The 15,114-nt window shown below is 43.9% G+C and overlaps 1 protein-coding gene across 6 annotated transcripts in view; it reads left to right on the forward strand.

Moving 5' to 3' along the window:
- Positions 1-15,114, forward strand: part of stxbp5a (syntaxin binding protein 5a (tomosyn)) — a 281,041-nt gene that overhangs the window by 194,903 nt on the left and 71,024 nt on the right. For all 6 annotated transcript variants that reach the window (XM_072504745.1, XM_072504763.1, XM_072504770.1 and 3 more), the window contains exons 17-18: positions 8,681-8,806; positions 12,526-12,677. In XM_072504745.1, the coding sequence (XP_072360846.1) occupies positions 8,681-8,806; positions 12,526-12,677 (278 nt within the window). The remainder of the gene's footprint in view (positions 1-8,680; positions 8,807-12,525; positions 12,678-15,114) is intronic.

The following is a 15,114-nucleotide window of genomic DNA, read 5'->3' on the forward strand; positions in this document are numbered from 1 at the left end:
TCGTTCCACCAGTCAGGACAAGTTGAGGTTATGCAGCCTGTCCCAGTCCCGTGCCACCTGAATCCCCAAATATCGGAAACTCTCCCCCACCAGCCTGAACGGCAACCTCTTCAGCCTACTCTCCTGCCCCCTCGCCTGAATTACTAACAACTCGCTCTTAGCCATGCTCAGTTTGTATCCAGAGAACAGGCCAAATTCCCTCAGGGGTGCAATAATACCGTCCATCCCCACCATTGGGTCAGATACATATAACAGCAGCAGCAGCCCCCCCCCCCCCCCCCCCGACCAGCCCTTTCCAGCCCCTAGAAGCTCTGTGCAATTGCCAGCAGCTCTATAGCCAGCGCAAACAGCATTGGGGAGAGAGGACAGCCCTGTCTTGTCCCACGATGCCGTCTAAAGTAGACCGATATCTTCCTGTTCGTCCTTACACTCACCTCCGGGGCCTGATACAATAGTCTATGAACCCCAACCCGAACCGTCCTAGTACCTCCCACAGATAATCCCACTCGACCCGGTCAAAAGCCGTTTCAGCATCCATGGCTACCACTATCTCTACCTCCCTACCCTCCGGGGGCATCATAATCACGTTGAGCAGCCTTCTAAGGTTGGCCACCAGCTGCCTCCACTTTCCAAACCCGGTTTGATCCTCCACAATTACATCCGGTACACAGTCCTCAATTCTAGTCACCAAAATCTTGGCCAGTAACGTGCCGTCTACGGTGATCAAAGAGATTGGCCTGTATGACCCACAAGCCTCTGGGCCCTTATCCCGTTTCAGAATGAGCGAGATGGTGGCCTGTGACATCGTCGGGGGTAAACTCCCTCTGTCTCTTGCCTCGTTAAAGACCCTGACCAGCACCAGTCCCACTATCCCGGCAAAAGTGGTTCCGAAGTGTACAGCTTCCTATAAAAGTCCCTAAGACTTTGTTCAGCCCTGCCGGGTCACCCACTAGATTACCTTCCCCATCCACTACCCTCCCTATTTCCTTTGCCGCTTCCCTCTTCCTTAGTTGTTGCTCTAGCATTCTACTGGCCTTCTCCCCATGCCCATAAATCGGGCCTTTTACCCTTCTAAGCTGCTCTACAGCCTTGCCTGCAGTCAGCACCCCAAATTCGGCCCACATCCTCTGTCGTTTCCTGAGTAACTCTGCCTCAGGGATTCCGCGTAACTCCTGTCCGTCTGTAGAATTTTCTTAATCAGTCGGTCCGTCTCTGCCCTATCTGTCCTGTCCCTGTACGCCCGGATTGAAATCAGCTCCCCTCTAACCACTGCCTTCAGTGCCTCCCAGAGCACCGCTGCCGAGACTTCTCCAGTATCGTTCACCTGCAGGTAATTCTGAATGCATTTCCTCAGCCTCGCGCACACCGCCTCGTCTGCGAGTAATCTAACTTCCAGCCTCCATGGTGGGTGCTGAAAGCTGTCCTTACAAAACTGCAGGTCTACCCAGTGCGGAGCATGGGCCGATATGGCAATTGCCGAATATTCTGCCCCCACCATTCCAGCCAGCAGGTCCCTACTCACAACAAAGTAGTCAATTCGGGAATACACCTTGTGGACGTGGGAGCAGTACGAGAACTCCCTCGCTAAATCTCCACGGATCTGCTCCCCCCATTTGCTCCATGAACCCTCTCAGTTCCTTTGCCATCGCTGGCAACCTGCCCATTCTTGAGCATGACCAGTCCATGCTCGGGTCCAGGACTGTATTAAAGTCCCCGCCCATGATCAGCTTACGCGAGTCCAAGTCGGGGATCCTCCCTAGCATCCTCCTAATAAAATTCACATTGTCCCAATTAGGGGCATACACACTGACCAGAACTACTCTCACCCCTTCGAGCTTACCCTCACCCTAACGAACCTACCACCCCCATCCACGACTGTGCCCTCCGCCTCAAATTGTACCCTTTTATTAATCAGGATCGCAACCCCCCTCGTCTTAGAGTCAAGCCCCGAATGAAAGACCTGACTGACCCAGCCATTCCTTAACCTAACCTGGTCTGCCACTTTCAGGTGTGTCTCCTACAGCAAGATGATGTCCGCCTTCAGAACCCGCAGATGCGCAAACACGCGCGCCCTCTCCACTGGCCCGATAACCCTCTAACATTCCAGGTGATCAGCCTGGTTGGGGGGCACTTCGCGCGCCCCCCCCCCCCACCTTTGCCTATCAGCCATCCCCTTTCCTTGGCCAGCCCCCCAGCCATGTGTTGCGTTTCAGCTGGCCTGCCTCCTGACCGGCTCCACCCATGACCACCTCACTGTTGCCATGCCCAGTTTCCATCCCCATCAGCAGAACGACTCCTCTCCTCTCTCTCTCTCTTCCCCCCCCCCCCCCCCCCCCCCCGCCCCCGCTACCAACACCATCCTATCACCTAACCCCTGCTCCATCTATACCACTTCCCCAGAACAGCCCTACTTAAGCAAACACTCTACACAAGTCATAAACAACCCCCACAATAGCACAATTCAAGTTAAACAAGAATAAACAAGATAAGAAATAACAGGCACTCTCAGTCCTTCCCATACAGACACAGGAAAAGATTGCACAAAGTTCCCCTGAAGCATCCATTTTAACCCAACCCTTTTAACTGTTTTCTTTTATTATTTTCCCCCCAGCCAAACTCCAACTAATCAAGGAGCCCAAACAGGAAACATTCAGGTAAACCACGCAAAAAGCACGCAAAAAAAAAGACACACCCCTACCACCTTCCAACACCCTAAAAAGGTTGAAAAAAGAAATGACAAAAACGGGCCCAAACATGCAACCAATTTTCAAAACGGGTGAGACACTGCATATACTTAAAAGTTCTAACATGAATCCAAACGTCCTCAGCTCAGGGCCAGCCCTTGCTTCTTAAAGAAGTCCATCGCCTCTTTGGGTTCCTCGAAATAGTGGTGCTGACCCTCATGTAACCCACAGTCGCGCCGGAAAGAGCAGCCCGAATTTCACCTTGTTTTTATATCTCTATCTTGCCACTCATCAGGCTAAATGCAGGAAAGTGAAATTTCAAACAATCACAAATTATACCACAGGAATGAAGGAGTGTGAATTTTTTGATGAGTCAACTAGCCAAGATGCTTCCAGTTAATTCAAAATAAAAAACAGCAAGGTTTGAGCATGTTCCTTTTTACTTTTGCAAAGAATTGGTTCCTGCATGTGAATATGTCAACTCTAACAAGTGTAATTGAACCACATTGAGCTCCACTGATGGTATTAAATTGGTTTAGTGTAGCTATTAGCACACTCTGGATTGTTCCGAAAGTGCCACTCAATCACGGAATCACATCTAACAGTAAACCTTTGTTGAACTTTTATAACAGTAATGAGCTGCCTCGTAATGCATATGATAGGATTGATCTTCATGGCTCAATATATAGAACATAGAACTGGACAGCACAGTACAGGCCCTTCAGCCCACATGTATGGGCTCTTAAGGCGCACAGCAGTGATGCCCTATTATGCCCAATGTTATCAGTGACTGATTCTTTGCAGCATGATTTTACCAAATGGCTGAGTGAATTACTACAGCCAGTTCTTAGTGAGCTTTGAACATAAATTCTGCCACTTAGCTAAGACTACTCATGATCTACATGTTGACTGCAATAGATTGTCTATCTGATCGTTCAACATTGGCTTATTTAAAAGCTTATTTACGAGCATGCTACTATATCACGATATCGTGACAACCTGGACATTGTCATTTTCTGAATTTATATCCACTTATCTTGAGCTTAGCAACCTTGTGTAGTCTAGTTTAGTTTTAATGACACCATGTATGCCCAAATAGTTGGTGTAGCCATGGGATCTCCTCTAGGTCCAGCATTCGCAAACATTTTCATTGTTTTCCTTGAGAGTTGCGGTTATGATGGAATGAGCCCTAACCTGTGTGTGTTTCCAAAATGAACATGATACATTTGCAATCTGAATCTACACCCGCAAAAAAGGATTTCCTTGCACACCTTAATGTGCTGCATCCTGCCCTCCAGTTCATTTTTGAGACAGAGCAGGCTAACATGCTCCCTATCCTAGATGTGGTAATTGAGAAATCAGCTAATGGGTTCTCTACTGTTGTCTATTGTAAGCCCATCTTCACCAGTCAATATTCACTTTGGTATTCATTTGGCTTCACGTGCTATTCATTAGCAATCTTGTAAATAGCGCACTAGCCATTTGGTTATCTTGCAAGCTCACTACAGAAATAGAGCACATCAAAGCTATCTTACAGGACAGTTGCAATCTCAATCTGATCATTATTCACTGTGCATCATGCAAACTCCCAAATGGACCAAAGACTGCTACTTTTAGAACTGAGGGGTCCCCAGTCTATTTCAAATTACCCTGGACAGGCAAAATTTGAGCAACAGGCTAAGCCAGCCATTTGACACGGCTACTATACAGTGGTGACGAGGATGCTGCCATCAGTCCAGAAAGGCATTCTGATTACCACACAATTGAGCAACTCCGTGTATGAATTTCAGTGCCAGTGTGATGCCAGGTACTTAGGCTTTACGTCCCAATGATTGGCTAACTGAATGAAACAACATGTTCTTCCGGCTATTCTAAATAGGTCGAGTACAAACAGGAGTATACCAGCCTGTGTTTGCAAAACTCATTACATAATATCTACTTTAGATGTGATTCTGCAATTGAACACTTTGTGAACAATCTTGAATGCACAAGTAGCTACTCGAATAATCTATGTAAGATAATCAGTTAATCATTTATGCTTATTAGATGCAACATTGATTCGTACACCTGTTTTCTGCAAACAAAAGAAATATGTTCAAATCATGTTTTTTGAAATACCCAGAAGTATGGGGAGCCTCTAGTTCCTCTTTGCTTTCCCCATGACAACCCCTTGCCAATCAAAGTTGACTTGCCAACCAGTCAGCACCTTTTTCCTCCTGTGGTATAAACTGTTGTGATAGTTTGAAATTTGACATTCTTGCATTTGTTCTATGATTGCAAGATGAAAAGCCTCAGCGACATGTCTCTCTTTTCAGCAATATTTGATTTCCATAACTACCAAGCAACTACAGAGTTTTAGCACTTTGGCAGCTGAAAGCATGGTTTCCAGTGGGTGAGCTATTAAATTCAGAAGGGACTCATCACATCTCGTGGCAAACAGTTTAACCTGAGGTTGATTCATGATGCATTATGTAAATAATCATTGGCGTGAATCGTAATGGCCCAGAATTACCTGGAAATTAGTGCCATATTATGGTGCATCTGTGATGAATGGCATCGGTTTAATACAAAAATTTCTGCCATGATCGACCTGTGTTTTTATACTAGCTTTTGTGTCACACCGATGTTTCCTCGGTCATTTATGCTGCGCCTGTTGGAGTCATCACCAAAACCTTTAGAAACTATTTCCTCCGGCACAGGTTTTCAGGAAATTCTGGGCCACTCGGCTTGATCATTAATTGATCATGAACATAACACATCACAAATTATACAGTCCTCGTGAGATGTGGTGACTTCTGAAGGATGTTCATCCCTCAACTCAGACTTTGTTATTCAGTAATGAGAGCCCTTTAAAACTGGTGGTGCAAGCCCCCCCTCTATTCAAAATGTTGGTGGCTGTGAATATATTGATTGGCGTTACTTTAATTGCCAAATATGGGAATATCAATGTGCTCAAATTGTTGCATAGGTTAATTCTGGGCCCAGGATTTAAGAGTTGAAAGGATTTCAAAAACAGAATTTGCTTTATGAAGTATTCTGTTGTTTCAGGTTTATATTAATATCATTTATTATATCATGAACAAATTTTCAAAAATCCATCGCTTTATTGCAATGGAAAGTAAATTTCTGTTGTTCAGAGCAATTAGAGTGAATATCTCATCATATGTCTTAAGTTTTGCAAGCTGAGATGAAATAATTTCACAGTTAGTGATATTTTTATTGCATTTGGTGTTGGATATAAATTCAAGACAATCACATGGTTTCCAATGCCATCTTCTTTGAGATTTCACTTTTAGTTGAGTAATGTGAAAGGAAATTAGGGATATGTAAAGTAATGTTAATGACATCTGGACTCCCAGTTAAATGCTAAGCAACATCTTAAATTACTTCCTGTCTCTTTACAAATTTATTTAATGAGTTTCAAATGAGTTTTTGTAAATTGGTGAATATTCTGTATTTCTCAAGTGCTGTGAGCAGGGCTGACTGTGACCTATGCACCACCTGATTGAAATTGCAAAAACATGAGGTAAATTTGTCTCCAGTAAACAATATTTTTGCCAATATTTGCATTGCTGTATGTTGTAATACTGTTTAACTTGCACACACTAAAATACTTTAAAATGTTTATAGTAAAAAAGAGTAGGTAAAGAATTGAATTTGAAAGAAATATTTTGCGATGCTGTTGGAAGGCCAGCATTTATTGCCCAGCACTAGCTTTTCTAAGAAAGTTTAGCACAGCTACTGGGCCATCTCGGCAATTAAGAGTCAACTATGTTGGTGTGGTACTGGAGTACCTATAGGCCCGACCAGGTGAAGTGACGGGTTTCCTCCCCTATCAGATATTGGTAAAACAGTCAAAAATCTGACAGCGTTATATCCACTTCCATTGCCAGCATTTTATTCCTGATTTTAAAAATGGGATTTAAATTCTCAAAACTGCTGTTGGTGAGATTTGGGTTTGCATTCTCCAGATTAATAGTCCAGGCTAGAATGCCTGATGCTCGTTTCCCAAAGTGAATCTTTTATGTAGAATTCAAATCTTTTGTGTACTCCCATGGTGATCAAAGGCAGTGCTCAATGTCATGACAATGTCGCTTTAAGAAATGTTTGGCTGCTCATGTTACTGCAGTGATGTCAGAGTGTGGATGGAGCTGAGCTCTGGTTTTGCTTTTTAGTTTCACTTTGAGAAAAGCTTGGGTGTGCCTGTCTTTTTGGTTTCGTTTTTCAGTGAATTCAGAAGAATTATAAATGTTTTCTGTGGTGAATGTAAACTCTGATGTGCTTATGTTTAAAGGTTTGTTAAGTCTTCTGGGTGTTAAAAGAACAGCATGCAGATTACTTAGTGTTGATTCTTTGGGTGGTGTATTTGATTTACTGGTTGCTAAGATTTTCACTGTTTCAGAAAGGTTAACATGAGTTCATAGAATAAACATTGTTTTGTTTTTAAAATTACTTCTCCATTTCTGCTGTACCACACCTGTAGAATGGGCCGTGTGCTCCCCATACCACAATCTATTAAAAGTTGTGGGTCAGGTGAACTCCATGATACACCTTGGGATTCTTTAAACCCTGACCCATAACATCAAGAACACTCAAAAGTCTTCACTTAGGAGTTTTGATATCAACTTGGAGCCCTGGAGGATAAGCTCGCTCAGAGTTCCAGCATCTGGCGCAACCAAATAAGAAACCGTGTGGCCATGTTCGAAAACAAGCTTGTGTTGGAAGGCAGACAGTAAATGAAAGGAGACTAAATCCCAAGCCAACAACTCATTAAAAGTTCAATCGTAAGCAGTATCCTGTCCTGTTAGCAGCAAAATCTTCTGTACGCAGCTTATCATAGGCAATTGCCAACGGACCCACCAAACACCCCAGCTGATGAACATGGTCAACCTCACATTTGAAGGGAAAACAAGACCACTGGTTAACTGTTCCAGTAATATAACCACTGCGCTATCACATCCCAGATTCACATTAATTACGGGCTAATTTCTCATGTTTAAAATAAATCACCTTTCTAAGTACTACATTTCTTCTAGTAAATAATTCTTGTCGAAATTATTCTAATTTGTTGCTGTAGCTCCATCTCTTTAGTACTATAGAATAGCCTTCGTCAATTTGTACTTGGGAAAGGATAGGAAATGGATCAACGAGCTAGAAAATGTAGCTGAGCCAGAAAGGGCCCAAGTTCTATCCCCAGTTTACGAGATATGAGCTGACATCCATTCAAGGCTATGGTAGGGCTGCTGCATTTTGCATTTAAATCAACTGGGATTTGCTCCTCTTGACTGCTATGAGAAATGGTTGACTTATTAGGAATGGTACCTGGGTGTGGTCAGAGTCAGCCTCAGCTGTGAACTCCACCACTTCCCCAGCGGCATGGTGGCACAGTGGTTAGCACTGCTGCCTCATAACAGCAGAGACCCGGGTTCAATTCCAACTTTGGGTGACTGTGGAGTTTGCACTTTCTCCCCGTGTCTGCGTGGGTTTCCTCCCGGTGCTTCAGTTTCTACCCAACAGTCCAAAGCTGTGCAGGTTAGGTGGATTGGCCATTATAAAATTGCCCCTTAGTGTCCAGGGATTTATAGGTTAGGTGGGGTTATGGGGATAGGCCAGAGGAGCGGGCCTAGGTGGGGTGCCCTTTCAGAGGATCGGTGCAGACTGGACCGAATGGTCTCCTTCTGCACTGTAGAGATTTTATGATTCCCTGCAGTCGTCATTTGGGTTCCACCTGTGATTTGGGCAAAGTTGTTGAGGCAGATCTATATCCATGGAACTGTGGTCAAGTAAGGAATCATCACCTTAAGATGAGGACAAGAAAAGTTGTTGAGGAAATTTGAACCTTACTGTCTTGTTAGTTATTGCGATTTGAAGATTTTGTGTTTAGTGTAAACTGAGTCGGTAGACAATTCCAAACACTATAATATGTTAATTTTTATACGCAATTCACACAATCCTAAAAGATTGCATATTAATCAAATGTACATTTCCTTCTCCAGAATTAAAAGTACTCCGTTAAAACAAGGAGCAGGCTATCAGGCTGAAGTAGTGATTCAGTTGGTTTGGGTTAATGGTGAACCTCCACAGCAGATAAGCAGCCTGGCAGTGAATTCTTCATATGGACTGTGAGTACCAGCCGTATTGTCATTAAACCTCGATCATCTGTGCATAAAATAACATATATCATAGTTTTCCCAAATTCTAGTGGTTAAAATGTGATACATTACAGCACTGCTGAGTAGATTTCCTGCTTTCCTCCCATGAGATCTCAAGTTAACTTTTTGTTCCACATCAACTTTTCTATTTATGGTGTGGGTGGGGGCGTAGGTACAAGTCTGTCTGTTCCCCAGTAAGCTAATACCTGCCAGAGACTGTATTCATGATACCCTATCGTCATCACTCTCTAACAGAGCTTTCCCCCACCTCATTCCTGTACTGTGGTACATCTTTGTGACCCCTCTACACCTTCAGAATCTTCTCAATTTCTTACTGCTTGGCTTCTCATCTTTCTGCTCCTGCACCGTTGCCTCTGGAAGCCCCAAGATCTGTACATGGCCCTCTTATTTCTCATCTTCAGCTGCTTCAGCATCCAGAAGCGTATCATATTCCACATACACTATGACAATATCCAGCTCAACTTCACGGGTTCTCTGAACCCCTCCACTGCCTCTGATTTGACACTGCTAGTTGGGCACGGCAATAGCAGAAGTTTCCGCCAATTAAATACTGAGAGGACTGAAGCCATTGTCTTTAGTCCCTGCCACAATCTTGGTTTCCTATCCACAGACTCCATCCTTCGGTGTCCTCTTATCTGAGGCTGAACCAAATGGTTGGCCACATCGGTATCCTATTTGACACTGAGCTCCGTGTCTGACCCCATATCTGTGCCATCAGCAAAGCCTATTTTCACCTCCATGACAATGTGTGTATTCTTTATTCGTTTCTGGGATATGAGCATCGCTAACAAGGCCAGTATTTGTTGCCCATCCCTACTTGCCCTTGAGATAGTAGTGGTAAATCACCTTCTGATGTAGTCCATCTGGTGTAGGTACGTGCAAATTGCTTGGGGTGGGGAGGGGTGAGATTTTCAGGTGGTGGCAGTCCCTTGCGCTTGTTCTTCCCTTGTCCTTCTCAGCTGTAGATGTTGACAGAAGATGCTGCCTTGGTGAGTTGTGACATTGCATCTTTCAGATGTACGCACTGCTGCCACTGTCAGTGGTGCAGTGAATTAATGTTTAAGGTGGTAGATGGGGTGCTGATCAATTGGGCTGTTTTGACCTGGGTGGCGTCCAACCTGTGTTGCTTGAGCCACACCTATCTAAGCAAATGGAAGTATTCCATCACACTCTTGCCTTGTAGATGGTGGGTACGTTTTGGGAAGTCCAGATGAGTTCCTCGCCACAGGACTCCCAGCCCCTTACCTGCTCTTTTAGCCACAATTTATATGGCTCGTCCAGTTAAGTTTCTGATCAATGGTGACTACCTCCCCCACCGACTACCCCTCCTCACTCATGCTGATGGTGGCGGTTTGAGTCATGGTGATATCGTGAAATATTGGCGATGATCATTGCCTGGCACTTAGTGGCTTGAATTTCCTCCCTAAACCTCCAGGGACATGGGAGCAGGGGTTTACTGTTTAGTATGTTGAGCCTGTTCCGTCATTCAATTATCTGTGACCTAATTGCTACTTTGTGTCTCTGCCAAATAATGTTTCTACTGTGCATGTCTTTTAAGAGACTCCTCAAAAACCTACCTTTTTTTTCCAACCAAACTTTAGGCCAACTTCTAATGTCTTTTGTGGCTCGATTTCAAATGTTTGATCATTTCTACGAAACACCTTGCAGTGTTAAATAAATAAGTTTTTTTTTTTTAAATCTAATTTTTATTGTAAAGTAGGGAGAGGGAAGAGGAAACCATGAAATGGCATCCCCTTTCAGGGAGCCCCAACCCACTTCTCGTCTCAAAAATTTTACATTTTAGGAAAAGATAGGCCACAACAGACAGTACTAAATAAATAAGTTGATGTTGTGAAAACTCTGGGATATTTTGTTACATGAACTGTTATATACATGTACCCTGTTATTACAGACACAGAAATTATCCTGGGTTTATGCCCGAGCTACCATTTCCAGTGAGCATTCTGGCCCACTTGCTGTGTTCCAGAAATCCAGTGTTATCAGGATCAAGACCCAGAAAAAAATCTCCCCTAATATGTTGTTGATGTTCATTTTTGGGGGGAAACATATTTTATTCCAAACGTACACAACATTGACAGAATGCGCAGTCTATCAAAGCATAATCAGCAGTTTTTTCCCCTCTGCAACAGAGCCCTCTTCACCCCTGGTACCTTCCCGTCCATATCAACTCCGAGATCAGTGCCTCCGCCCTCCAGAAGAAGGCCTTGGGGAGAAAGATCGGGAGGGTCTGCAAGACAAACCAGAACCGTGGCGGTACATTATACCACCTGCACCTTCCTGCCAACATCAAGTGCATCCCACCTCTTGAGATCCCCCTTAACCTCCTCCACTAACGCTGTCAAGTTCCACCTATGCATCGTGGCCCATTCATGTGTTACCTGAATCCCCAAATACCTAAACCGCTCTCTTGCCTTAAACAGTAGTGCTCCCAAACTGGTCCTCCGCCCTGCCACATTCACCGGAAACACCTTGCTCTTCCCTACATTCAGCTTAAACCCAGAGAACCCAAATCTCTCCAGCAGGCCCATAGTTCTGCCCAATCTCCAGCGGGTCTGCCACGAACAACAGCAGGTCACCTGCGTACCATGGCACCCGGTGCTCCCTGCCACCGTCCTGTTGTTGACTTTCATGATTGACAACCGACCCACCTAAAAGCATATCTGAAAAAACACCAATTGGTTATGTAGAAAGATTTTGCCCAAATTTCTACTGACTTCCATTTTTTAGGGCAGAGTAATATACTTGCCTGGCAGAGGATGGTTATAATTCATTAGTCAGCTCCTATCATTAGTTGGTTTGATTATCCTCCATCATTCACAACTGGACTTGGTAGATGTGCAGAGTTTTAATATGACCCATTGGTCATAGGATCACTTTTGTTGTAGCTTCTCCAGCTTGGCACCTCAATTTTAGGAATGCCTGGTGCTGCTCCTGGCATGCTCTTCTGCGCTCTTATTGAGGAAGGCTTGGTCCGAGGCTCAAAGGTAACCTTAGAACAAGGGATCTGATGTTGATGTGAGTCATTAGAATATGAGCAGCACGTTAGCACAGTGGGTAGCACTGTTGCTTCACAGCTCCAGGGTCCCAGGTTCGATTCCCGGCTTGGGTCACTGTCTGTGTGGAGTCTGCACGTTCTCCCTGTATCTGCGTGGGTTTCCTCCCACAAGTCCCGAAAGATGTGCTGTTAGGTAATCTGGACATTCTGAATTCTCCCTCTGTGTACCCGAACAGGTGCCGGAATGTGGCGACTAGGGGATTTTCACAGTAACTTCATTGCAGTGTTAATGAAAATGAAATGAAAATCGCTTATTGTCACAAGTAGGCTTCAAATGAAGTTACTGTGAAAAGCCCCTAGTCGCCACATTCCGGCGCCTGTTCGGGGAGGCTGATACGTGAATTGAACCATGCTGCTGGCCTGCCTTGGTCTGCTTTCAAAGCCAGCGATTTAGCCTAGTGTGCTAAACCAGCCCCTGTAAGCTTACTTGTGACAATAAAGATATTCTATGTTCTTTCTAGCCACCTGTTGTGGGTTACAGGCACACATTCGCTTATAGCACTGGATTTTCAAGAAAGGGTGCAGGTTTGAGTGTTTAGAGTTTACTGGTGGACTGAAGATATTGTTTAATATAATGCATTTTTCTTTTTAGTTTGGTGTTTGGAAACTGTAATGGCATTGCAATGGTTGATTACATTCAGAAAACTGTGTTACTAAACCTGGGAACAATTGAACTGTATGGGTCGAACGATCCTTACCAGAGGCAACCAAAGTCCCCACGCAAAACACGGCAAACCTCAGGAGGTAAGCACCGAAGCTTTTACTTTTGTAACACCTGCTGGAGCTAAAACAAACTTGATGTGCTCAGCCAACTGAGGCACAATGTTCACAAGAAGGAACCTGTAGTGTGGAAGCATTAATTAGGCAGAAGCCCAGTGCAGTGAGCTGATAGCTCATGCCCAGGTATTGTAAGATACCATGAAGAGCTAAGCAACAACTGCTACTGCTGTAATGGAAAGGTTCCCTGTTAAAGGGAGCATCATCATCTGTCTGAGTTCAATGGATGTATTATTTGCTTGGGATAGAATTGAACGAAAACTGGTCTGCAAGCTGTATGCAAACGCTGCAAGACTTCTCACTAAAGTCTCTTCCTGAAATTATAACAAATGGGTCTGGATAAAAAATTAATGGCATTAATGATCCATAAGGGAGTATAAGGATATTGGGGGCAAGGGGCAAAGTGGGATTAAGGCCACATTCAGGTCAGCCATTGAATAGTGGAGCAGGCTTGAGAAGCCAAATGGCTTCCTATATCTTGCATTCTTATTCCTAATCTTCATACGACCTGGAATAAGAAAAGAGAAAGAGAAGAGTGTGGCGCAAATTCAATGTGTCAAATTACCCCCTTTTGTGTTGTATTATTCAATTTTACCAAGCAAACCTCAAATTTCATATGTCAGGGCAATCAAGTGGAGGAAGCAATCACTGACATATGAAAAATTGATCATTGCCCTAATCAGTGGCAGGTGAAATTCAATACAAATATACAAGGTGCTGCACACACAGGCAGCACAGGAGCTTAATGACCCTCTGTGCTGTATGATTCAAAAGAAACAGAACATTATGCGTAACTCCTCATAGATTAACATTTACCATCACTGTGGAGGAGGGCAGCACGGTGGCACAGTGGTTAGTACTGCTGCCTCACGGCGCCGAGATCCCAGATTCGATCCCGGCTCTGGGTCACTGTCCGTGTGGAGTTTGCACATTCTCCCCGTATTTGCGTGGGTTTCGACCCCACAACCCAATAGATGTGCAGGGTAGGTGGATTGGCCACGCTAAATTGGAAAAAATGTATTGGGTGCTCAAGTTTTTTTTAAATCACTGTGGAGGAATTAATAAAATGCATCACTTGGTCAGTGAATTTAAGGGGACTCTATGGTTCTATGTGTCCTGGTTATGGAAAGATCTTGAGTACTGAGTTCACTCTTGGTCAAAAAGAAAGAAAAAAACATTTGAGCCATGGAAGCATTACAGAGAAGAGGCATGACGGTGATCCTCAGTATCAGAGGACTGAGTTAGAAGGAAGAACTGGGGAGCCTGGAGTGCTTTAGCTTTCAAAAGGAGATGATCCAGCAGTAGACGAGGAGAAAAAGATTAGGTAAGCCCAGAACATACTTTAATGTAGGCCAGGATATTCCAACAAAAGAACACATTAAAATTAGAGAAAGGAAAGTTTGGGCCATATGTCAGGAAGGACATAATTCCACCCTCTCTCTTTATCCATCATCCCCATGTCATGTCCAGACCCAGGTCCTGCTTGACGTAATTTTCAGGATTTGCATTTTCTACTTCCAACTTTGTAGCAGCTCGCTTCTCAACGTAGACCCTAGGAGTCTGCTGAACAGAAGTGGAGGTCATTCAGTCCACCATATCCACCATCCTTTGGAGCAATCCCTCTCGCTGTTAACTCGGAGGATTTTCAGAAGCTGCCATTTTGTAAAATGACCTGCCTACAGCACTGCAATCTTCTTCACAAAGTTGTTCATCCATTTTGTACTGACCTTTTATACTTCAGTAACTTTAAATTCTACAGAAACTTTAACACTCTCATTAAATACACATCAGTTGACTGACAAGAAGGCTAATACAGCTTTGTAGAGTCTGAAGATTTTTTTTAAAAAAAATATCCTGCACCCTTCTGAATGAATGACCGTTATCGTGTTTGTCTTCATGCCTTAAGCTCTACTTTAGAATATAATGTTTTTACGTACCTTGAATATTATTTTGGGGTCATGAAAACGTCATGTGGAAATAGCCCCAGTGATTTCTGATTTTAGTTTCTTGTCTTTGTACAGATTGCATTATCTGTTGCTGTGTTTCAAGTTTTGTTCTGCAGGTTATTACAGCCAAATTATTATTTTGGTGTTGTGCTCTTTTTTTCACTGCGTCCTAAGGCATGCTGACGGTGACTTCTTGCATGTGTGGTCTTTCTAGTTTATATTCTGAGTCTGTGAAAAGACTGCGTTCTTCATATCTAAGTAAGTTATCCCACGCTGATACAAATTTCTGTCCTAATGTTTGGATTTTGAAGTTACTATACGTAGCAACATCTATTGAAACTATTCTCGAAGGGTCCCTTTTCTCTTTGCACATATGATGAGCTGTTAAGAATAGTCTGCCTTAGCTGCCTGCGTTGGTTGCATAATGGTTGGAGATGCTCTTGAGTGGATTTGTTTCA

This window comes from Scyliorhinus torazame, chromosome 1, assembly GCF_047496885.1.
Source record: "Scyliorhinus torazame isolate Kashiwa2021f chromosome 1, sScyTor2.1, whole genome shotgun sequence".
In the NCBI taxonomy this organism is placed as follows: domain Eukaryota; kingdom Metazoa; phylum Chordata; class Chondrichthyes; order Carcharhiniformes; family Scyliorhinidae; genus Scyliorhinus; species Scyliorhinus torazame.